General features: G+C 42.8%; 1 protein-coding gene across 1 annotated transcript; it reads right to left on the bottom strand.

Annotated features, from left to right (window-relative positions):
• Positions 1–679: 679 nt before the first annotated feature.
• LOC109879734 (uncharacterized) lies at positions 680–23,341 on the bottom strand. Its single transcript, XM_031792253.1, has 9 exons — positions 22,963–23,341; positions 12,687–12,778; positions 12,222–12,574; positions 12,004–12,163; positions 11,753–11,849; positions 7,481–7,714; positions 6,728–6,795; positions 5,503–5,517; positions 680–5,418 (listed from the first exon to the last, which is right to left on the bottom strand). Exons 2-9 carry the CDS (start codon positions 12,767–12,769, stop codon positions 5,169–5,171), a joined length of 1,260 nt encoding a protein of 419 aa, XP_031648113.1. The 5' UTR covers positions 12,770–12,778; positions 22,963–23,341; the 3' UTR covers positions 680–5,168.
• Positions 23,342–25,369: the final 2,028 nt, after the last annotated feature.

Below are 25,369 nucleotides of genomic sequence, written 5' to 3' on the forward strand. Positions count from 1 at the left end.
AGTAAAAATTCCCTGTCTTAGGTCAGTTAGGATCACCACTTTATTTTAAGAATGTGAAATGTCAGAATAATAGTAGAGAGAATTATTTATTTCAGTTTTAATTTCTTTCATCACATTCCCAGTGGGTCAGAAGTTTACATACACTCAATTAGTATTTGGTAGCATTGCCATTTAATTGTTTAACTTGGGTCAAACATTTCGGGTAGCCTTCCACAAACCTCCCATAATAAGTTGGGTGACTATTGGCCCATTCCTCCTGACAGAGCTGGTGTAACTGAGTCAGGTTTGTAGGCCTCCTTGCAAGCACACGCTTTTTCAGTTATGCCTACACATTTTCTATAGGATTGAGGTCAGGGCTTTGTGATGGCCACTCCAATACCTTGACTTTGTTGTCCTTAAGCCATTTTGCCACAACTTTAGAAGTATTCTCAATTTAAATAGAGCCAAGACAGTGTGGCTACATGGTTGAGAAATGGTTTAAAACTAAAGACCAGTGTACAGTTGAAGTTGGAAGTTTACAAACACTTAGGTTGGAGTCATTAACACTTGTTTTTCAACCACTCCATACATTTCTTGTTCACAAACTATAGTTTTGGCAAGTCTGTTAGGACATGTCGTGGAAATTTCCTCTATTTACCAAATCATGGGAGCAAACCACACACACAAGTCAGAGTTAGTTATAAAAGTCCATCTTTAATTATATAAGCTCTATAGCATTTTGACTTTCAACAGTTCAGTATCTCTAATGAAAAGTTGAGAGTCCCCACACAATGGCAAAATGGGATCCTTTATAGCAAAGATCACACATAGTCAGACAGCATAGACATAATTCATCGTTCAGCTTTGTCTCCTTTCCCAAACCCCAGAACCATAAACCAATCCTCCAAATCAACAGGCATATATCAAATTGTCATTTAGATACAACCCACTCTAAATACAAACTCCTGGACAAACTCACGGAGAGGAGAATGAGGCTATAGGTTAAGATAGAAACAACATTAGAGGGAGCATAGAATGATTCCAGACACTGCCACCCTCCTTTCCCCACTAGAAAAAGGTAGGGAGTGAAAGATATGTTTACACATGATGACACTTTGACCTCTCCCCTTTCAGCGGCCCATGCAACTTAGTCTTGACATAGAACAGATAACTGCAACCTCGCCACAGTATTATACAAAAATACCATTCTGATGAGAATTAACTTACACACATTTGATGAATATAAAACATCTTACATATGTTACCAACAAATTCTGAATCTTCCACGACATTCCCCTCTCAAGGGACTCAGTCCCTTTTGAAGAATCAGAATATTAATTACATACTCAATATTTTAAAATTCAAATCCCCTCAATGTCAAATACCTTAGCTTATATGTAAGCTTTCTCCCTTCTGAAACTAAGTTTACAACCTTTATTCTACAAGACAAACTTGCACATGTTTAATAACACAGAATAATCCATTTGAGGAAAATAAAAACATAACATATAAATGCTCCTTAAATTACATGAGAACCAGTGTCTAAACACCGGCCTCCTCACAACATATAGGACAGACATCCCTCTAAGTACTCATGCTCAGAAATATACTTAGGAATAGAGCATAGGGCAGTGAAATCATTCATATTCCAAATCATAAGTAACAACCCAACTATTTATCCAACATTCCTCAGTGATTCAAATGGGTCATTATCACTTAAAGTAAAAACCTCAATTTAACACACATCAATATTAGCAGATTTACATACAGTATAATTATCCCATAATTCTACTATTAACGTTTTTAATCATGATTTTAATACAGATCAGTATCTCAATGCATTCTTAATCTAAATTACTACAATTTACATGGTGTAGACCTCTTCAATCAATCTGATACCACAAAAGTATAAACAATTTTAATGGCACAGTTTGATTAAACCCCCCTTACACAGGCACGGCATCTTCTGGCATCTTTGTTTTTCTTCAGATAGCTTTACAGTTCAAAGTGGACGGCCCATGATAATGTCCCAATTTCAATGTCTCATCTTTACCACTCATGTCTTGTCCATTCGTCAACCAACATACCAGCATCATAAGAAAATGTTAGAACAGATCTTTCTCCATGATCACTCCAAGTGGACTCATCACAGTATGACAGAACCATGAAAGAAAAGCAGTTGATAGCTTAGATCTGATACTGTACACCAATTTCTGGCTTGGTTCTTTTCTCTCGGTAGAAGTGGTTTGGAAAGCCTCCTTCAATGCCTTTGTCTCTCTTCTTCAGCCAGGTAGAGGGGGTTTTGAGGTACACACACCATTCGGTCCAAATGATCTCTTCCATGCATTAAGATACCGTCTGATGTCACTTTTCATGATAACCTCGAAAGAACAGATCAGAACAACAGTTTAGTTCAGTTCATTAACTACATGATAAATTATTACTTTTACCAATTATTCTTAACACACATATCTAAACATATTTCACAGAGAATATCCAAAACATTCTATTGAAACTATTCTTTCAAATTGGTTTATACTCCCCATCTCACTGTCAACTCCATCGTAGAGCCAAGGATCAAGACATTAGACCTATATCTCTCGGGAATAGAACAAAACAAACACAACAATACAATACACTCCTTCACATATCACTTAAATTATATAACTTCAATTCAAACCCTAAAAAAAACTGAATCCTGAATCCTCCCCCATGTTTTACACACATCTCTCCGTATGAGAGTAATGTAAAACAAAACTGAAAACAAATATAAAACAACATTTCAGCTAATCCTAATCAAATTAAAAACACTAAACTGAAGAAAAAAAACTCCAAAGAAAAATGATTTAATCCCTATGGTCATAGGAAAATAGACTTAAAGCAGCATACCCTTAGTTAAAAGCAAATGCCCTACTCCCTCTTCACACTGGTCCAAATTACAAATATAGATTAAGAAACATATTTACCAATTACACAAATTATTTTGAAAGCAGTATTACAAATGACCCTAATTTATTATCCAAATGGCTTTCCAATGTGGGTGATCAAGCCACAACGGAAAGTCATCAGAAGGTCATAGGTCATACAAAACCATTCAAAGCAGTGTTTTTCACTATATAAAACAATTTGCAAACAATAATCAACTAGTTCCAAACATTTTCGTAATTCCATGTTCCCAGAACATTCCTTTATCAAAAGAATTTGCGTGTGTAATGAAAAGTCAGAAAATAAAAACTCATTACAATCCCAATGTGGTGAGTGCCCCCTTCAATGTGGTAGTTTATGGCCCCAATTTCACTCACTCTCCCCAAGAGTATATTCCCTGGAAACATTCCAGAGAGAGACAGTGAAATATCAATTTTCCCGGAGAAAACACAAAAACTCTTAGTATTCATTTACACTACATCGATTCAGAAACTCAAACGCGAAACTATAAACCAAACCTAATGATAATTCCACTGTACCTCAAATCATTAATCACACGTTTTAATCAAATCAATGTATATGTATGATACAATGTTTAATTAAGTTAAATCAACTCCTAAAAAAACTCTTAATCAGCAACCTAATAATTTCAATCTGTCGATATAAATGTAGTAAAAACCAATCCTGATTTTTTTAAACAAATCTAAAATCCTTCAAAAGGTGGCGCTGTCTCATCATCTAAAAAATTAAAATAAACATATTTTTCCCCCCACTGATATCCACAAAGGTCAATACTGTTCAGCACATCCATTAATGATCTTCCTTTATTCTGTACAGGGTCTGAAATTCCAATGTATGCAGATGATACAGTGATAAATTCATGCAAATAACAAACTACACAAAAACTCACTACTATAGCACATCCATAATTAAAATCTATGATACTCCCCCACTTAACATACTAGTTTAGTCTTTGGCCCAATCTTGCTTTTCAACATTCATACCCATTCAGTCTTCTGTCAACAGGTTGGCGTACTATTCAATCCAGCAACCATCTTTAATGACCTGACATTGTTCCACATAATGGAAACATACTATACTGTTAAACTTTCCTGCTCAAATTAACTGGTGTTACTTAAACAATCAAACCAAGAATCAATAACCATCAGAATCTATCCTTACGATGTTTTATGATTCAGACATCCAGTCTCCCAATTCTCATAGCCTAATACAGTAAATATTTACGCCACAAATCTATGATGCCCACCTAGCGAATCAGCTGCTAGAAATACAGAATTGTTTTTACCTGAACAACGGTCAAAACAATTAGAGTAAGGTTATTGTATATTCAAACTAATAACGCAAATTTACGTTATTCTACAACAATCTACCTGCCTCCAGCCACTTTCCCTGACAATTAGTAGCCAACATAACAACTAACTCTCTTCCATACTTTCAACTAAACTTTCCTATTTCTTTTTCCCCCAGTGGGCAAAAATATAACCCCTCTCATTTCAACGTTTTTCCTTACCTCTATCGTAAGATTAAAACCCAACTTTATAACTTCCTCTTCTCTTTGCTCTCCACACTTATGAAATGTATCCTATTTCTTTAAAAATAACACACGCAGCGCCAAAATTCTAACATGCGTCAGTCAATCTATAAGAATGAAAAACATTTCGGTAATCACTTCCTATCGCCATTCTCTCCCCGCTATCATTCAGAGTGTCTTTAACTTAGGTAACTGTCTTCTCTATTGATACAGTAACTTAAATACGACCCAATTCTCAATACATTATTCCAGCAGATAATTTAGTGAACAGACATCTTCTTGCACCAGAATTCGCTTCATATTATTTTAAATTGAACTAGTCTATCAATTTAACCTAAACAATCTATTGAAAACGTTCAATTTATCTCTTATACAAACACTAGCGACCATAACTTTCCAGGCAAAACATACAAATAGATTATTTACAATCAAATACTCTGAATTCAGCCAGCGCCATGACTGGGAACGGAACTCGGTCCTCCCGCGTGGCAGGCGAGAAGTCTACCACTGAACCACTAATGTTATTGCGAATAACTAAAATTCTCCGGATATAAACCCCATTTACAAAGTAAAATCAGAACACGTCACTATCGGTAATTCCCAGAAGAATAATAGCCCAATTTTAATAGTACAAACGTTACTCCAGCTATGATTCTCAAATTCCAAATGAATATATTAGCAATCAAAGAATAAAATCGACATTAATTAATGACTAGGAAAAGATATTGCGCAGTAGTCCTGCCTTCTCCAATGCTTTATCTACATTAGGAACCAGCTGTCTCTCGTAGTCCCAGACCCTCTTGTCTTCATGCAGCTCCTTCTTGGTCAGTCCTCCTCGTAGAGGAACTCTGACATGGATGATATGACACACGTTAGGAGGAACCTTCACTGTCTGCCCGAAGTTGCGCAGCACAGAGTGGACCGATGTCTGCTCCACTGCCCTGGGGTCAGAGACACAGAAGGGTTGTTAGAGAGAGTGGACCGACGTCTGCTCCACTGTCCTGGGTTCAGAGACACAGAAGGGTTGTTAGAGAGAGTGGACCGACGTCTGCTCCACTGTCCTGGGGTCAGAGACACAGAAGGGTTGTTAGACAGAGTGGACCGACGTCTGCTCCACTGCTCTAGGGTTGTTAGACAGAGGTTGTAATCTTTTCTAACCAGGCTCATACATTTATCTTGTAGGGTTGGTAGATTCTAACCAGAGCCCTATACTACAAACTCTGAGCTCAACTCAAGATAACCACTCACACAAATGTGGCTCACCTTTTATCCAGGTACATTTCTATGGCAAAGTATCCTTAGGAACTAAACTGCTCCGAGGCAGGCTAACTCAGGGCTAACTCTACTTATCCTGAATGAAATGTCTGAGCCGTGAGTTCAGGACCAATGAGATCAGGTTCCCATCATCCCTTTGATTTGAAGAGGACCACTGATTAAATATTGTATTAACCAAATACTTTTTTGTGTAAAAAAATAGTAATATTAAAATACCAATCACATTTGGTAATGACAGGATGCATTTGAAACTTCACTCACAGTATAACTTTTGTATGACTTTATAAAATGATTTTATTTATTGGAGAGGGGAAAAAAGGTGCTTGTGCATTGATAAACACACCAAAAAACAGCATGAACGATACGTAATACAAGAAAGACGGCACTTCTAATAACCCTTTTCACTCCATAATCTGCAGAATTTGCAAGATAGCTTTTCTTTCATGTTGATTTTGGAAAGAATTTAAATGTGGCACTGAATCACCCATGGATTTATGTTTCAGCATTGTCTCAATGAAAAGTTCAGAGTTCGACTAGCCACGTGCGACATGCATGCACAGTTCTAAGTCTGCTAGAGTGAGAAGCAGGAGGACAAGCAATATCCACTGTCGTAATAGGGATGAAGCCTGAGCTGGAATGTGAACCTAACTGAAGCTGACTAGCTTTAGAAAACCCTGAGTACATCTAGCTAGCTTCTTAGTAAACTACTCTGGGCCATACTACCATCTTGGAGGGGTGGTAGACTACAACCTGGTCCATACTATCATCTGGGAGAGGTGGCAGGTTCTAATCTGGGCCATACTATCATCTGGGAGGGGTGGCAGATTCTAACCTGGGCCGTACTATCATCTGGGAGGGGTGGCAGATTCTAATCTGGGCCGTACTATCATCTGGGAGGGGTGGCAGGTTCTAATCTGGGCCGTACTATCATCTGGGAGGGGTGGCAGATTCTAACCTGGGCCGTACTATCATCTTAGAGAGGTGGTAGATTCTAACCTGGGCCGTACTATCATCTTGGAGGGGTGGTAGATGCGATAGTGGTTCTCTATGAGGAACACTTCAGCCTGGGGAGATGGAGGTTGGGGTGAGAGAAGGTGAAAGAGAGAATGAATTCAGATTTATTTTCTTCATATCTGATCTATTTTTCTCACTGTCCACACTATTGTATTTGGACTCATATCAGACTTGCACATTCACACTGATGTAGCATATGAAATAGCACACAAACGCTTTGCTCATGAATTTCCTGTCACTGTTCCTTTAAATGTTGGAGTGGTTATCTTGATAATGGCAGGTCATGTGCAAAAACAAACACTTCATAGCACAACAATTCTGATCTGAGCGTCCAGACTGAGGATGAGAACCACATACGATTGTGGTATCAAAACTCAAAAGATAAGATTCCATGAGTTTACACAGGTAGCCCAAATCTCTACACAGTTAGCCCAAACCCAAATCTTTAGCTAATTAGTCTTTTGACCAATTAAATCGATTCAAAAAAATATCTGATGTGAGAAGATCTGATGTAATTGGTCAACAAAATGATTATCAACTAAAATCACCAAAGATCAGAAAATGCTGTTAACAAATTGGGGAAAATATCACATTTGTATCAGATGTGCCAAATAATTGATGAAAACAAATCTGCATTGGATTGCCTGTGTAAACACAGCCTAACATATGCACAACACACACGTAATGATCTACCTTAACACACATACACAGTACTTCCCTGAGTCCTCCCCCTACCTTTGGGTTTTGCCTCTGAAGTACATCCATCATCTGGGGCAGGGTTTGATGCTGGTATGGAGCTATAATCTCATCGATGTCGTTCAGCAGTACATAGCGTGACTGATACATATTTCTGTAGACACAGTCATTTAGAGTGGTCAACTGGCCATAGTAGTGGATGTCCCCTCCATGTTCACTGGGCTGCCACCCACTGGACGGGTTCATGTATTGGTTGATAGGCCAGGGCACCACCTGCAGTCAATTAATCAGTCAGTTAATGAATCCCATCTATCTGTCCATCCATCCAATCAATTAATTCCAAGATGGCATAGCAGTTCAGACTATATTTTTTGTTTTCCTTAAACTCATCTTCAAAACACTCTCCTGCAACCCGCCCCACCAATTTATATATTTTTTAAAAGAAAGTATTATTTACCTCAAATCTGTAATCCTCCATAGAAGCTAACCAGAAGCTAGCCAGAAGCTAGCCCAGAAGCTAGCCAGAAGCTAGCAACCGCTAACTCTGGACATTTATACCTGGATCTCGCAGCTAGCTAGCTGCTATCCGTGTGACTATCGGCTTACGTCGATTCCGGAGCAAACATTAATTATTCCGGAGCTAGCCAGCTGAAGAGTTCCATCAGTCACTCCTGGGCTACAATCACCTATCCGGACCCGTTTTACTGCCAACGCGGAGCCCCACCGGGCCTTCATAACTGGACTACCGACGTTATCGACCGAGGGAGTTATCCGGCTGGCTCCTCCGTCGCAACGTTACCTGAACGCCCATCTGCGGTCCGCTAATCGTTAGCTGTCTTATCGGCTGGCTGCTATCTGAATAGACCTATCAGACAATTTATTTATTTTTATTTATTTTTTCTTGGGCCTCTATAACTATATATATATTTTTTTTTGCGAATTGTATTGATCCCCCCTACCACACGGAACCCCACTAATCCTACCGGCGGAAACGCACGAGGTGGCTAAAAACAGACCTCCATCCTATGCTAGCTTGCTACCGATGGCCCGGCTAGCTGTCTGAATTGCTGTGACCCTAACCAACCTCACTACTCACTGGACCCTTTTGATCACTCGATTAAGCATGCCTCTCCTTAATGTCAATATGCCTTGTCCATTGCTGTTCTGGTTAGTGTTTATTGGCTTATTTCACTGTAGAGCCTCTAGTCCTGCTCACTATACCTTATCCAACCTATTAGTTCCACCACCCACACATGCGATGACATCTCCTGGTTTCAATGCTGTTTCTAGAGACAATATCTCTCTCATCATCACTCAATACCTAGGTTACCTCCACTGTATTCACATCCTACCATACCTTTGTCTGTACATTATACCTTGTAGCTATTTTATTGCCCCCAGAAACCTCCTTTTACTCTCTGTTCCAGATGTTCCAGACGACCAATTCTTATTGCTTTTAGCCGTACCCTTATCCTACTCCTCCTCTGTTCCTCTGGTGATGTAGAGGTGAATCCAGGCCCTGCAGTGCCTAGCTCCACTAATATTCCCCAGGCGCTCTCTTTTGATGACTTCTGTAACCGTAATAGCCTTGGTTTCATGCATGTTAACATTAGAAGCCTCCTCCCTAAGTTTGTTTTATTCACTGCTTTAGCACACTCTGCCAACCCGGATGTTCTAGCTGTGTCTGAATCCTGGCTTAGGAAGACCACCAAAAATTCTGACATTTTCATCCCAAACTACAACATTTTCAGACAAGATAGAACTGCCAAAGGGGGCGGTGTTGCAATCTACTGCAAAGATAGCCTGCAGAGTTCTGTCCTACTATCCAGGTCTGTACCCAAACAATTTGAACTTTTACTTTTAAAAATCCACCTCTCTAAAAACGAGTCGCTCACCGTTGCCGCCTGCTATAGAAAATTAGAACCAGAACCAGGAACAGGTATAGCCCTTGGTTCTCCCCAGACCTGACTGCCCTTAACCAACACAAAAACATCCTATGGCATTCTGCATTAGCATCGAACAGCCCCCGTGATATGCAGCTGTTCAGGGAAGCTAGAAACCATTATACACAGGCAGTTAGAAAAGGCAAGGCTAGCATTTTCAAGCAGAAATTTGCATCCTGCAACACAAACTCAAAAAAGTTCTGTGACACTGTAAAGTCCATGGAGAATAAGAACACCTCATCTCAGATGTCCACTGCACTGAAAATAGGAAACACTGTCACCACTGATAATCCACTATAATTGAGAATTTCAATAAGCATTTTTCTACGGCTGGCCATGCTTTCCACCTGGCTACTCCTACCCCGGTCAACAGCACTGCACCCCCCACAGCAACTCGCCCAAGCCTTCCCCATTTCTCCTTCTCCCAAATCCAGCCAGCTGATGTTCTGAAAGAGCTGCAAAATCTGGACCCTTACAAATCAGCCGGGCTAGACAATCTGGACCACTTCTTTCTAAAATGATCTGCCGAAATTGTTGCCACCCCTATTACTAGCCTGTTCAACCTCTCTTCGTGTCGTCTGAGATTCCCAAAGATTGGAAAGCAGCTGCGGTCATCCCCCTCTTCAAAGGGGGGGACACTCTTGACCCAAACTGCTACAGACCTATATCTCTCCTACCATGCCTTTCTAAGGTCTTCGAAAGCCAAGTCAACAAACAGATTACCGACCATTTCGAATCTCACCATACCTTCTCTGCTATGCAATCTGGTTTCAGAGTGGGTCATGGGTGCACCTCAGCCACGCTCAAGGTCCTAAACGATATCTTAACCGCCATCGATAAGAAACATTACTGTGCAGCCGTATTCATTGATCTGGCCAAGGCTTTCGACTCTGTCAATCACCACATCCTCATCGGCAGACTCGACAGCCTTAGTTTCTCAAATGATTGCCTCGCCTGGTTCACCAACTACTTCTCTGATGGAGTTCAGTGTGTCAAAGGGGGGGTCTGCTGTCCGGACCTCTGGCAGTCTCTATGGGGGTGCCACAGGGTTCAATTCTTGGACCGACTCTCTTCTCTGTATACATCAATGATGTCGCTCTTGCTGCTGGTGAGTCTCTGATCCACCTCTACGCAGACGACACCATTCTGTATACTTCTGGCCCTTCTTTGGACACTGTTTTAACAACCCTCCAGGCAAGCTTCAATTCCATACAACTCACCTTCCGTGGCCTCCAATTGCTCTTAAATACAAGTAAAACTAAATGCATGCTCTTCAACCGATCGCTGCCTGCACCTGCCCGCCTGTCCAACATCACTACTCTGGACAGTTCTGACTTAGAATATGTGGACAACTACAAATACCTAGGTGTCTGGTTAGACTGTAAACTCTCCTTCCAGACCCACATCAAACATCTCCAATCCAAAGTTAAATCTAGAATTGGCTTCCTATTTCGCAACAAAGCATCCTTCACTCATGCTGCCAAACATACCCTTGTAAAACGGACCATCCTACCAATCCTCCACTTCGGCGATGTCATTAACAAAATAGCCTCCAATACCCTACTCAACAAATTGGATGCAGTCTATCACAGTGCAATCCGTTTTGTCACCAAAGCCCCATATACTACCCACCAATGCGACCTGTACGCTCTCATTGGCTGGCCCTCGCTTCATACTCGTCGCCAAACCCACTGGCTCCATGTCATCTAAAAGACCCTGCTAGGTAAAGCCCCCCTTATCTCAGCTCGCTGGTCACCATAGCATCTGCAGCACGCGCTCCAGCAGGTATATCTCTCTGGTCACCCCCAAAACCAATTCTTTCTTTGGCCGCCTCTCCTTCCAGTTCTCTGTTGCCAATGACTGGAACGAACTACAAAAATCTCTGAAACTGGAAACACTTATCTCCCTCACTAGCTTTAAGCACCAACTGTCAGAGCAGCTCACAGATTACTGCACCTGTACATAGCCCGCCTATAATATAGCCAAAACAACTACCTCTTTCCCTACTGTATTTATTTTATTTATTTATTTTGCTCCTTTGCACCCCATTATTTTTTATTTCTACTTTGCACATTCTTCCACTGCAAATCTACCATTCCAGTGTTTTACTTGCTATATTGTATTTACTTTGCCACCATGGCCTTTTTTTGCCTTTACCTCCCTTATCTCACCTCATTTGCTCACATCGTATATAGACTTGTTTGTACTGTATTATTGACTGTATGTTTGTTTTACAAACATGTGTAACTCTGTGTCGTTGTATGTGTCGAACTGCTTTGCTTTATCTTGGCCAGGTCGCAATTGTAAATGAGAACTTGTTCTCAACTTGCCTACCTGGTTAAATAAAGGTGAAATAAATAATTCCTACTTCAACAAAGCCCTCCTGTGTGTAACTCTGTAGCAGTCTCTCCAGGTCTGGTCCACAGCTGGTGTTATACACTACAACATGCTGCACTCCCAACAACCTGCAACATAGCAATCAATCAAACAACCAATCAATCAATCAATTAACCAACAAACCAATCAATAAATTAACCAATCAATCAACCAATCCATCAATTAACCAATCAAGGAATCCATCAGTCAATCAACCAATCACTTAATCAATACTCACTTTACTTGTACATCTCCAGAGTCTGGGTGACCTGAAGCACGTTGTTATTATTGCCAAATAAATTGGACCAACAGACAGTGAAGTTGGACTGAAACTCCTCTTCCTCCCTTTTCACAAGGTTCTGGATGCGGAGGAAGGTTTGGTTCTGAGCGAGCTCGGCGTCAACTTGTATATTTGTATACTTGTATACATATATTTACTGTATAGTGTAAACTAAATCAACAAGTCAACAAACCAATCAGCGAATCCCCAAGCCCCTTTCTTTGATTCGGGTGTTGATTCAGGTGTGTCAGTGCAGGGCTAAAACCAAATAGCAAATGGCAGATACCAAAATGATCAGAATGCATCTGGACTTCAGCCTTCATTCCATTAGCCCAGTGAGTCCCACAGTAGAACACACAGTACAGAGGCTGGACAGAGTCTCGTCTGAAGATACTGATGATGCGTACGGAGCTTCCCTCCAAACGATGTTCCTTGTAGGCCCCCACCATGAAGTGTTTGGTGTCGTTGACAGGTGTGATGGACTGGTCAGAGATGTGGTGCGGATAGAGGTGCTGGTGGTTGCCTGGCTGTGACCTGAGGAATCATGGACAGATGTTGTATTTCTACAGCAGAAATGTGTGTCCCAGACAATGTTCTCCCTTTGGCACTTTTATTTCTTGATCATACGGCAGAGGCTTCACGGTACCTGGGCAATGTGAAGATGACGTAGACCATGACTGCCAGAGCAGAAGCTATCAGTAGAGGGAACGTACGCCTCTTCACCATCATGAGCCAGATCTAGAAAGGTAATTTATAGAAGGTGAAGGTTGAGGTGACCTTTGAAGAGAAGTGAAAGTTAATAATGTAGTCGCACTTGTTTCCTGGCTGCGTTTACACAGGCAGCCCAATTCTGATAAATCTTTCTCACAAATGGGTCTTTTGACCAATCAGATCAGCTCTTTTGCACGTAATTGGCCAAAAGATCAGAATTGGGCTGCCTGTTTAAACGCAGCCTCTGATCCTTAGAGTGAGATGAAGACATGCATGACAAGCAAAATACTGTATCTAATGACACTCAATGGGCCTCAAGTTCAACTTTCAGCATTATTTGTCCCAGAGAGGGCAATAGTGGCTTTGCAGCAAGGGAGCATGACTTTGTTGTATTATCTCTGTCTAGATGTGTACTGTGTCTATGTATTTGTTAAACTGTCAAATAAAATAAATAAACCACTGACACGAGGGGAAGTGACAGGTGTGTGCCATGGTTGATCGCAGTTGTTGTTGTTGTTGTTGTTGTTGTTGTTGTGTGTGTGTGTGTGTGAGAGAGTGTGTGTGTGGGTGTGTGTGTGTTAATGGGGTGGCTCTCGCAAAGGCACTAATGCATTAGCAGTTAGGTCAGGTCTGCTTAGTTGACTGTATATGAACCAGTAAAAAAATGAGGGAGTGGGATGTCTCTCATCCTCTTCCGTCTCTCTGCTTACCACACACACACACACACACACACACACACACACACACACGAGCACAGATAGAGCCATAGAGTTGCTGGGGCACCTGCCCTTTTGCCCTCCTATGAACAAAGTGCCCTTTTGATTGTTTTTTTTTACTAATTATTTTGTATATAATTGTTGTTCTCTTTTCTCTCTTGTAATTGAAATGCTACTAATTGTACATAATTTCTCAGACACTGCCACTCATCCTGCATGCACTAGCTCTACCTGCCGGTTACTTTATCCAATTTGTATTCTATTATACGACAGGGTAAGATGTATGATACTATACACCCTCTAATTCATATGATAATGCTGCTTTTCCATTCCATTCCATAACCTAACAAAAGCTAATATATCATACTAAATGTACCAAATCCTACGAATTGCCCTGAGACCAGGTTGCAACAGTGGTAGCAAAGATGACAATATACTTTTAATTCACGCCCTTTCATCTATGGTTCTAGCTTGCTTATCCTACAATCCCACTTGGCAAAAACTGGTTGAATCAACCTTGTTTCCACGTCATTTCAACCCCCAAAATCGATAGTCATCAACGTAAAGGCATTTCATATTATTTTCACCCAACTTTTAAACTAAATCCTATGACATGGTGACATTTGTTGTTGATTTCACGTTGAATGCATGTTAGTTGACAACTGAACCAAATGTCAATCAAAACTAGATGTTGAACTGATGTCTGTGCCCAGTGGGATGTGTGATGAGTGAGTTTTTGGAAACCTCGGGTACAAGACAAACCAGCCGACAAATAAACACGTTGCTTGATAAGAAGCAATGGCAAAAAGGATTAAAGCACCGATTATGGATGTGCTCACGTCAAGTGGACCTACGACAAAAATACATAGTAAAACTTCAAACGTTAGCCTGAAATCCAGAGCCTGTTTTGCTAACATACACCATGTTTGCTGAAATTCCACTCATTGTACTATGTGTCATGCTAAGCATGAACAAGGAGTGGAATGAAAACTCAAACAAACTGGTAGGCTCCCTACCCAGGCTAGCTATACATATGTAAATCTGTACTTGAATTTTTGTACATTCGATTTTTCACTTTTTTCTTAGGCCTATTCCATTCTCATACGAGTAATGAGAGCACAGCACAAGAGAACACCACAGCAACTGTCACAAGTTCTGCTGCAACAGCGGGCCACAAACAGATGCAGGTATGTGTCTGTGGTTGGAGGAAAGTTACATCACACCATGGGTTGAGGATCCACCAGGGGAAGAAGGGGTGTTTGGGTAAAGAGAGACAGATGCCTCGCATTGATTACTTTCTGCGAAAGCGATCAAATCAGTCGAATGAAGCACAGCAACTGGACGCAAACCATAGTTTGCAGTGCATCAGTACCACTGTCATGGAGGACGTAAACTCAAGCACCGAAGTAACAACTGAGGTGGAATCAACAACAGGAGTGGAACTCACCGAGCCTCCCAGACCTGCAGTCGAGAGGAGACTACCAGGGCACAGACCATATGTGAAGTGGCCCGGCGCCAGTGACAAGAAGTTGTGGGAAACAGTGAATACTGACCTTACCTTGACCCTCGAGAAACTTCGAGGCACAGTGGAGAAGAAGTTGGAGAGGATGGGGGACATTATCTATGAGTACGGGACAGAAAGATTTGGAGTGGAAGAGGCAAAAGGCGAGAGAAAGGTTCCAACCCCACCAGTTTCCAGGAGGCAACAAGAAATCAAGCGCCTCGTTCAAGAAAGGCGACAGCTTAAGAAACAGTAGAAGAAGGCCTCGGAAGTGGAGAAGGAGGGCATAGAGGCACTTCAGGCTGATATCAAAACCCGGTTGGCATCCCTCCGTAGAGCAGAGAACCTACGGAAACGCAGAAGGAAGAAAGAACAAACTAGAACTCGATTCTATAAAGATCCCTTCAAGTTCCTTAAAAGTCTCTTCACGAAGGAAAAAAGTGGAGCTCTAAAAACAACAAAGAAAGACCTAGAGGAGCACCTGAGAACAACAAACTTTGACTCAAAGCGACATGAACATCTGGCCATCCCATCAGATATCCCACCCATTGAACCCCCGGAACATCATATTGAGACCAGCCCTCCGACATGGAAAGAGGTGGAAAACACAGTTCGAGGGGCAAGAACAGCATCAGCCCCGGGGCCAAATGGAGTCCCGTACAAAGTGTATAAGAACGCACCAGACGTCCTGAGGTTCCTCTGGAGGCTTATGAGAACAGCTTGGAAAAATAAGATAATACCCAAAGTGTGGCGTAGGGCAGGCGGGGTCCTGATCCCTAAGGAGAAGGATGCAGTGAACATCAGCCAATTCCGCCCAATCTCCTTACTGAATGTCGAGGGTAAAATCTTCTTTAGGGTCATTGCCCAGAGGATGGCCGAGTACCTGCAAAGGAATGCGTACATCGATACATCTGTACAGAAGGCAGGAATATCAGGGTTCTCTGGCTGCTTGGAACATTCCAGCATGATCTGGCACCAGATCCAAATGGCCAAGGTGGAGAAAAGGGACCTCCATGTAGTCTTTCTCGACCTCGCCAATGCATTTGGCTCTGTGCCCCATGAACTCCTGTGGTCTGCCTTCAGATTTTTCCACATACCGGACACCATCACAACCCTGGTGAAGTCGTACTTCCAGGATCTGCAGTTCTGCTTCACCACCTCAGAGTTCACCACCTCATGGCAGTGCCTGAATGTAGGTATAATGGCAGGATGTACCATTTCTCCGTTGGCATTCATAATGGCAATGGAGGTTATCATCAGATCCTCAAAATGGGTTGCTGGTGGACAGCGAGTCGACTCTGGTTTCCGCCTCCCTCCACTCAGAGCCTACATGGACGACATTACAACATTGACTACCACTGTCCCATGCACCAGGAGACTGCTCAGAAAACTCGAGGAGAACATCAGCTGGGCCCGTATGAAGATTAAACCATCCAAGTCACGCAGCATCTCGATTGTGAAGGGAGTACTCTCTGACCTGAAATTCTTCATCGGAGATGACCAAATCCCAACAGTGTCTGAGCAGCCGGTAAAAAGCCTTGGAAGGTGGTATGATGCAAGCCTGAAGGACAAAGACCAGGTGCAACAGCTGCGCAAAGACATCAGTAGTAGCCTACAGTCCATCGACAACACCCAGCTACCTGGAAAGTTAAAGGCCTGGTGTCTGCAGTTTGGTCTCCTACCCCGGGTGTTGTGGCCCTTAGCAGTGTATGAGGTTCCAATCTCAACAGTGGAGAAGATGGAAAGAGGAGTCACAGGCTACTTAAAGAAGTGGCTCGGAGTTCCACGATGCCTTACCACCATCGGCCTCTATGGAGATGGTGTCCTCAAGCTGCCCCTCACCAGTCTAACAGAGGAATTCAAGTGTTCAAAAACCAGGCTCCAGATGACACTGAATGAATCTCGAGACCCAGTGGTGAGCAACAACGCGCCGACCTTGGCAACTGGGCGCAAATGGAGACCAGGAAAAGCAGTCCAGGAGGCAAAGCAGCCCTCAGACATGCTGACATTGTGGGTCATGTTCAGCAAGGGAGAGGAGGCCTTGGGCTAACTAGCCGTGCTGCTTGGAGTAAGGCCACTGCACCAGAGCGGCGGAAGATGGTAGTGCAGGAAGTACGCCATCAGGAGGAGGCTGCAAGGTGGGCCAAGGCAGTCTCTCTTGCCAAACAGGGACAGTGGACTCGATGGGACAGTGTGGAGAAGAGGAATATCAGCTGGAAGGATCTGTGGGCCATGGAAGCGAGGCGGTTGAGCTTTTCCATCAGAGCAACATATGACGTCCTTCCAACTCCAGTTAATCTTCACCAATGGTATGGTGAAGATCCGGACTGTGCCCTCTGTTCCATGCCAGCCAACCTCAGGCACATTCTCACAGGGTGTAAAACAAGCCTCACCCAAGGACGCAACACTTGGCATCACAACCAAGTCCTTAAAAACCTTGGAGTCCGCCCTGGAGGACAAGCGAGCTGCCACCAACTCCCTACCACCCCCAGCAGCATCACACCCCTTACGGACAAACTTTGTCTGCGAAGGGGCTAAACCACCGAAGAGCGGCTCGACACCATTAGAGCGAGACCAGCTGCGCTTGGCCCGCGACTGGAAAATACTAGCTGACATTGACCGGCAACTTGTGTTTCCTCCGGAGATCGCAACCACCACCCTAAGACCTGACATGGTGCTCTGGTCCCGTTCGCTCAAGAAGGTCTTCATCATTGAGCTCACAGTACCCTGGGAGGACTCAGTAGATGAGGCTTATGAGCGAAAGCATCTGCGCTATGCCGATCTAGCTGCCGAAGCACAGCATCATGGCTGGAACACAGAAGTCCGACCAGTGGAGGTGGGCTGCAGAGGTTTTGTGGCAACATCTACAACCAGACTGCTTAGAGACCTTGGAATTAAGGGCCAGAGCCAGCGTTCGGCAATCAAAGCTGTATCGGAGGCGGCAGAAGGCAGCAGTCAGTGGCTCTGGATGAAGAGGAAAGACCCCAGCTGGGCCCCGAAGTGAGAGGGCCAGGAGGTATGCAGTCAACAATGCTTGACTCAGGGAGGAGGACGCCCCTGCCATGCATAGTCCCATGGGATGTTGGCTATCATCAACAAGGCAACTCCTATGACTAATTGGGAATGGGACGCAAGCGTAGGATTGATCACCCTGTCGCTGGCCGCCTTTGGGGAGGGTGTACAGTGTGAAAGGCCGAAACACCCTAGGAATCAAAGGTACACTACTGACGATGCGCTCCCCAAATTTCACCAGGCTCACTGTTCATTAACTCTTGGAAGTGCTTGCACAAAGGATAGTAACATCTCATCCTGTGTTCTTGGAATCATTCCAATCTCCCACTGTAGCAGCCTGCTACACTAAATACAGTACAGATATGTATTTCACCCATGTCAACAAAGTAATCGCCAAGGCTACAGACACTGACTGACACTGCAGGAGACTGTGAAAGTTCATTCAGCCAAGGTCAAAACCAGGAACAACCTCATCTCCAAACTAGATGGCTCTACAGGGAGCACTGCTACCACCAGAACTAGCACTCTCATTCTCAGTAGCAGACCATTACAGAAAATCACATGATTTCACATTTGGAAAACACACAGAAAACACTTGACATGTGATCACATGATTTCAAGTGTAGTTTCATGTTATCACAGGTTGCTTTCCATGTTATCACATGTTATCACATTAACTTCACATAAGATCACGTGAGCACATGAAAATGTGTTTTGGGAAATTCATGTGATAACACACACACACACACACACACACACACACACACACACACACACACACACACACACACACACACACACACACACAGCTAAAGAGTCGGCACACAGCTAAACGGCATCATGCACCTCCCTGTCTTATTTACATAAATATTCAGACCCTTTGCTATGAGACTTGAAATTGAGCTCAGGGTCATCCTGTTTCCATTGATCATCCCTGAGATATTTTTACAACTTGAATGTGTTACATCTGCTCCTGCCACGCCCTCTACTGCTCATCCTGTGTCTCCTTGACCTGCCGCCACTCCCATAGTACTCTCTCCATCTCTCTCTCTCTCTCCCCCTCTCTCTCTCTCTCTCTCTCTTTCTCTGTGTGTGATTGTGTGGGCGGAGACAGGTTGTGTGGGTGGAGTCAGAGCAGATCCCCATCAGCTGCAACCTGTTCCATAATCAAGTCCTCTACAAATAATCAGCCCTGCCACTTCCACGCTGCCAGATTGTAATCTCTGCTCAGTCAGTCTTCGGTTCTAGCCGTTTGTTACTGTTTAGATCCTGTTTTGGCTGTTTTCCTCTTCGCTACAATTCTGCCCGCTCTGAGCAGCGCTTTCCTGGGCCACAGCACTCCGGGAGCCGTGTGTTTCCGACTCCCGAGCGTTACGATGGCAACTTCGGAGTGTGCATAGCCATTTTGGTACATTGTTCACTAGTATTTGAGCAACAGCTCTACTCTTATGCTAGCGAACAGGCCATGATTTCCTTTCTGATTGGCTGCCTCCATGAAGCAGCGCTTTCCTGGGCCACAGCAGTGTGGGAGAGAGAGTCCCCCATTTGCTTCTCCTACTCCAGGTTCACAGAGGAGATGAAGGAAATCTTAAACCACCTGGTCTGCGGTAAGGATGCCGCTAAACGACTCGCACCCTCGCCACTGAGAGAGCTAGAATGAGGAGGCCCTTCAGGGAGCATTCCAGAACGCACTCAGTGAGACCCTCAAGGACGAGTTGGTGTCCAGGGATGATCCTGATGTACTTGATGAACTCATCTCTTTCTCTGTCCGCATCGCCAAACATCTCCGTGAGCATCTGAGGGAGAAGGTAGGTAGGTTGCATGCCCCATAACATCTTCTTCGGTGCCTTGTCCTCCTTCTCCAACTGCATCCCATCCCAAGGCTCTTCCAGATCCCGAACCCATGCAGCTCGGCCAGGCCTGGCTCTCTCCAGAGGAGAGGCAACGACAAATCAGTGCAAGGAGCTGCCTATACTGTGGCCAAGTTGGTCACTTTGTCTCCACTTGTCTCCTGCGTCCAGCAAAAGAGGGGGCTCAGCAGTAGTGGGGGATATACTTTTCACCTGCCCAACTTCCCCCAGACCCCTCGCTTGAAGACAAACTTGTGTGGCAGAGCCAGGCTTTTCCTCTGTCTGTCTGTTCTCATCAATTAGGGCGCCCACGAGAGCTTCCTGGATTGAGGTGTCAAGTTGAGGCTGTGGTGTCGAGACTTTTGTCGGGTGCTGAGGTGGGCTTGTTCTGCTGCCTTCTCTGTGGGGGATGGCCACCTCTCTACTGGGTTGTTCTCTATCACACGCTATCCCCCTCAACCTCTCCTCCAGTTGTCTGATCCTCTCCTCAAGTGCACTGTTCTTCTCCTGTTCCTGCTCTTTCTCCTGTTGAAGTTATCTCACCACTGTCCAGAGTGCAGATTTGTCTCTCTCCACCTCCAGCTCTCCAGGTCTGGTTAAGAGAGTGTTGTTGTGCTGGACTGTTGTCTGGGTCTGTGCTGACTGGAGTGTAATCACCTGCTGTTGCAGCTCCACCTGCCTTACCTCCAGCTGGGTAAATGTATCCTTCATTTCAATGAGAGGGTAGTACTCTGTGCTGGGAGGTTGACTTTCCGCTGGGGTGGATCGTCTGTGGGGTTATATAATGAAGAGGTCTGGTCTGACCCGCTCGGGGTGGGGGTATCTTTATCAAGGGAGAGCTTCTCCTGCTGGGCTAATTCTATGATTAGGTGAAAGTCCAGCTGAAACTGTTTGGGGTTGCCCTGTACCAATACTGTTCCAGACTTATAGAGATTTCTATTAGCTGACTCAGAGTCCTCGTTGTCAAGTATCCTGAGTTTCCACCCCTGGTTAACACCCCCTCTCTTAACAAAGTTGTAGTGTGCTAATATAGCACTGTGCCATGCCAGGGGATGGTTTGTGTGGAAGATAAGGTTGCTGATGTTCCCATTTTTGTAATAGTCAGCAAAAAGTGTCTCTTGATTTTCCATAAGGAGATTCATTTTGTGATCTTGTCTTGCCTTATCATTCTTTACATACACAGGGTACTGTATTTTAATTACCTCTGAACAGCAGGAGGCAGCTTCTAAGGACTCTCTATTTGGTTGGAGTAGACTGTTGTCACACCCTGACCATAGTTTGCTTTGTATGTTTGTATGTTTTGTTTGGTCAGGGTGTGATCTGAGTGGGCATTCTATGTTGTGTGTCTAGTTTGTCTATTTCTATGTTTGACCTGCTATGGTTCTCAATCAGAGGCAGGTGTTAGTCATTGTCTCTGATTGGGAACCATATTTAGGTAGCCTGTTTTGTGTTGGGTTTTGTGGGTGATTGTTTCCTGTCTTTGTGTTTGTTGCACCAGATAGGGCTGTTTCGGTTTTTCCACGTTTATTGTTTTGTATTTATGTTCATGTTTAGTTTTCTTATTAAAAAACATGAACTTCAACCACATTACATTTTGGTCCGCCTCTCCTTCCCAGGAAGAATCCCGTTACAACTGTGTGACTCTTCTGCCATTGTTGGGCTAAAGGGCTTTGAAACCTCTCACTTGACACGTCAGTGCTAATTGAAGCTGTATCAAGCTTGGCAGCCTTAATTTAGCGTTCAGTCCTTGTAAAGTGATGTAGTGTATTTTTCATCTTGGCTTTTGGAAATAAAATATAGTTTCAGACTAAACATTACTCACTCAGTTCCAGGTTGGATGGTGTTTTCAGGTTTCTGTTGTTTTCCAGAGAATTTGCTGTGTAGAATAATAATCCTTGGTTGATGTATTCCTTCCAGGTGATTCCTTAATTCCGTCCAACATCAGGTTGTAGGTTTTGAGTTTTGATTTGGAGTGGATGTCATGTTGTAGAGGGTAGTATCCTGTATGTGTACCTGACAAAACAATCCAAGTTTATCTATCTTTTTTAAAGAAAATGCTGAAATGCAGGAGCTCATCTGATCATGACCTCTAGCCTTCTCTCTCTCTCTCTCGTGAGTCACACAATGCCGATTGGGGAAGCTGTACAGTAATTGGAGAAATACATTTCATCTCCATAATGGTGGAGGACCCAAGCATGGCATGACATCTCATATGGATATTTCCCCCTTTAATGCAAACTGGTGCATGTTGCCAAGAGGAAAAGCCTGTGTCACTGCACATTCTTGCTGATAGAACCGGTTTGTCGAGTTTGGGACTATGAGGTTCTATTTGCATTTAGGTAAAAATGTAGCTATTGACATAGCCTTGTTCTGTTCAATGTTCTCTAACTATAAGGTACAAATCTGTCATTCTGCCCCTGAACAGGCAATTAACCCACTGTTCCTAGGCTGTCATTGAAAATAAGAATTTGTTCTAAACTGACTTGCCTAGTTAAAAAAAAAATAGTTCAGGACTTTATAGCCAGTTCTCAGAATCATATTTTTGCAGATAGAACTTTCTATTCCCAAGCTCTCTTATTTGTCTGTCTTGTAGTAGCCTAGAGAGGACAGTAGGAGGTGAAAAATTGAGTGAGGTAGAGAGTAGTATAGAGAGAAAGGTACAAAATGAGAACATTGACAAAGTAGAACATCAGAGAGAGAGAGAGAGAGAGAGAGTCATTGTCTCTGATTGGGAACCATATTTAGGTAGCCTGTTTTGTGTTGGGTTTTGTGGGTGATTGTTTCCTGTCTTTGTGTTTGTTGCACCAGATAGGGCTGTTTCGGTTTTTCCACGTTTATTGTTTTGTATTTATGTTCATGTTTAGTTTTCTTATTAAAAAACATGAACTTCAACCACATTACATTTTGGTCCGCCTCTCCTTCCCAGGAAGAATCCCGTTACAACTGTGTGACTCTTCTGCCATTGTTGGGCTAAAGGGCTTTGAAACCTCTCACTTGACACGTCAGTGCTAATTGAAGCTGTATCAAGCTTGGCAGCCTTAATTTAGCGTTCAGTCCTTGTAAAGTGATGTAGTGTATTTTTCATCTTGGCTTTTGGAAATAAAATATAGTTTCAGACTAAACATTACTCACTCAGTTCCAGGTTGGATGGTGTTTTCAGGTTTCTGTTGTTTTCCAGAGAATTTGCTGTGTAGAATAATAATCCTTGGTTGATGTATTCCTTCCAGGTGATTCCTTAATTCCGTCCAACATCAGGTTGTAGGTTTTGAGTTTTGATTTGGAGTGGATGTCATGTTGTAGAGGGTAGTATCCTGTATGTGTACCTGACAAAACAATCCAAGTTTATCTATCTTTTTTTAAAGAAAATGCTGAAATGCAGGAGCTCATCTGATCATGACCTCTAGCCTTCTCTCTCTCTCTCTCGTGAGTCACACAATGCCGATTGGGGAAGCTGTACAGTAATTGGAGAAATACATTTCATCTCCATAATGGTGGAGGACCCAAGCATGGCATGACATCTCATATGGATATTTCCCCCTTTAATGCAAACTGGTGCATGTTGCCAAGAGGAAAAGCCTGTGTCACTGCACATTCTTGCTGATAGAACCGGTTTGTCGAGTTTGGGACTATGAGGTTCTATTTGCATTTAGGTAAAAATGTAGCTATTGACATAGCCTTGTTCTGTTCAATGTTCTCTAACTATAAGGTACAAATCTGTCATTCTGCCCCTGAACAGGCAATTAACCCACTGTTCCTAGGCTGTCATTGAAAATAAGAATTTGTTCTAAACTGACTTGCCTAGTTAAAAAAAAAATAGTTCAGGACTTTATAGCCAGTTCTCAGAATCATATTTTTGCAGATAGAACTTTCTATTCCCAAGCTCTCTTATTTGTCTGTCTTGTAGTAGCCTAGAGAGGACAGTAGGAGGTGAAAAATTGAGTGAGGTAGAGAGTAGTATAGAGAGAAAGGTACAAAATGAGAACATTGACAAAGTAGAACATCAGAGAGAGAGAGAGAGAGAGTGACAAAATTACAATGAAAACTCCTGCGGAGACGAAACAGGAAAAACCACCACCAAGAACATGAGACACATCAAATCTCTACTCCTGACACCTGCCCCTTTAGAAAGGAGGGGTGGATAGCAGACCCTTCTGACGTGACAGGGGGCTTTGTAAGAAGAAACTAAAATCCCTGAAGCTGTCGCTGATGTAATAATAGGCAGGTTTCAATTGACCCAGGTTTTTTAGCAACCTGGTCTCATAGCATTTTGTATTATTCTCAATGTAAATCTGATACAATCGATTTAGTTATAAATGTATAAAACATACAATATTTTACACATTTCTAAAATGTACAATATGTTGTGAATTTTGCAAAAAAATTCTAGGTTAGGGTATCGAAATCTAGGTTAGGGTAAAATGTAAGAGTTAGGTTAAAGGGTTAAGGTTAGGGTTAGGGGGAGGTTTAGCTAACATGCTAAGTAGCTATAAATACCTTTTCAAAATATTGCTGCGAGCAGCAGCTATAGCAAGCAGATGTAGCATCGATATAGCAGCACTGATTTACAATTTGGGCACCATGGCACTATTATAATGATGAGTATGAACTCTTCCCTTCACCGAGATATCATAGCTTGTGTCTCTTCATCAAACGTCTCACTGTGTCTGTCTCTCTACAGCACTCTGTCTGTCTCTCTATAGCACTCTGTCATTCTGTTTTTTTTTTAATCTCAGATCAAATCTGTTTACTCAGGAAAAAATATCTCTTAAAAAAGACGGTGAGAAATCTGGCGATGTTCCCTTGAGCAAAGCACTTAACCCTAATCCAGTTGCTCTGGATAAGTGCGTCTGCTAAATGACTTATCTGTAAACTGAGAGAACCTTTTGGAATGGACCCAAAATTCAGAAATGATTTATGTTGCCATAACATACACTGAGTGTACAAAACATAATGAACACCCGCTCTTTCTGTGACAGACTAACCAGGCGAATGTTATGATCCCGTATTGATGTCACTAAATGGCTTAAGGACAACAAAGTCAATGTATTGGAATGGCCATCACAAAGCCCTGACCTCAATCCCATTGAACATTTGTGGGCAGAACTGGAAAAGCATGTGTGAGCAAGGAGGCCTACAAACCTGACTCAATTACACCAGCTCTGTCAGGAGGAATGGGCCAAAATTCACCCAACATATTGTGGGAAGTTTGTGCAAGGCTAACCGAAATGTTTGACCCAAATTAAACAATTTGAAGGCAATGCTACCAAATACTAATTGAGTGTATGTAAACTTGTAAACTTCTGACCCACTGGGAATGTGATGAAATAAATAAAAGCTGAAATAAATCATTCTCTCTACTATTATTCTGACATTTCACATTCTTAAAATAAAGTGGTGATCCTAACTGACCTTAGACATGGAATTTCTACTAGGATTAAATGTCAGGAATTGTGAAAAACTGAGTTTAAATGTATTTAGCTAAAGTGTATGTAATCTTCCCACTTCAACTGTATGTATTCTAAGAATACTGAAGCACAAC

This window comes from Oncorhynchus kisutch, linkage group LG16 (genome assembly GCF_002021735.2).
Source record: "Oncorhynchus kisutch isolate 150728-3 linkage group LG16, Okis_V2, whole genome shotgun sequence".
Classification (NCBI taxonomy): Eukaryota; Metazoa; Chordata; class Actinopteri; order Salmoniformes; family Salmonidae; genus Oncorhynchus; species Oncorhynchus kisutch.

Bases quoted from the DNA above. Each gene is read 5' to 3' on its own strand.
- LOC109879734 (XM_031792253.1), bottom strand. From the start codon at position 12,769: ATGATGGTGAAGAGGCGTACGTTCCCTCTACTGATAGCTTCTGCTCTG. The intron at 12,575-12,686 runs GTACCGTGAAGC...ATGATTCCTCAG, and splicing joins GTCATCTTCACATTGCCCAG to GTCACAGCCAGGCAACCACC. The intron at 7,715-11,752 runs GTAGGAATTATT...AATTGACTGCAG, and splicing joins CACAGGAGGGCTTTGTTGAA to GTGGTGCCCTGGCCTATCAA.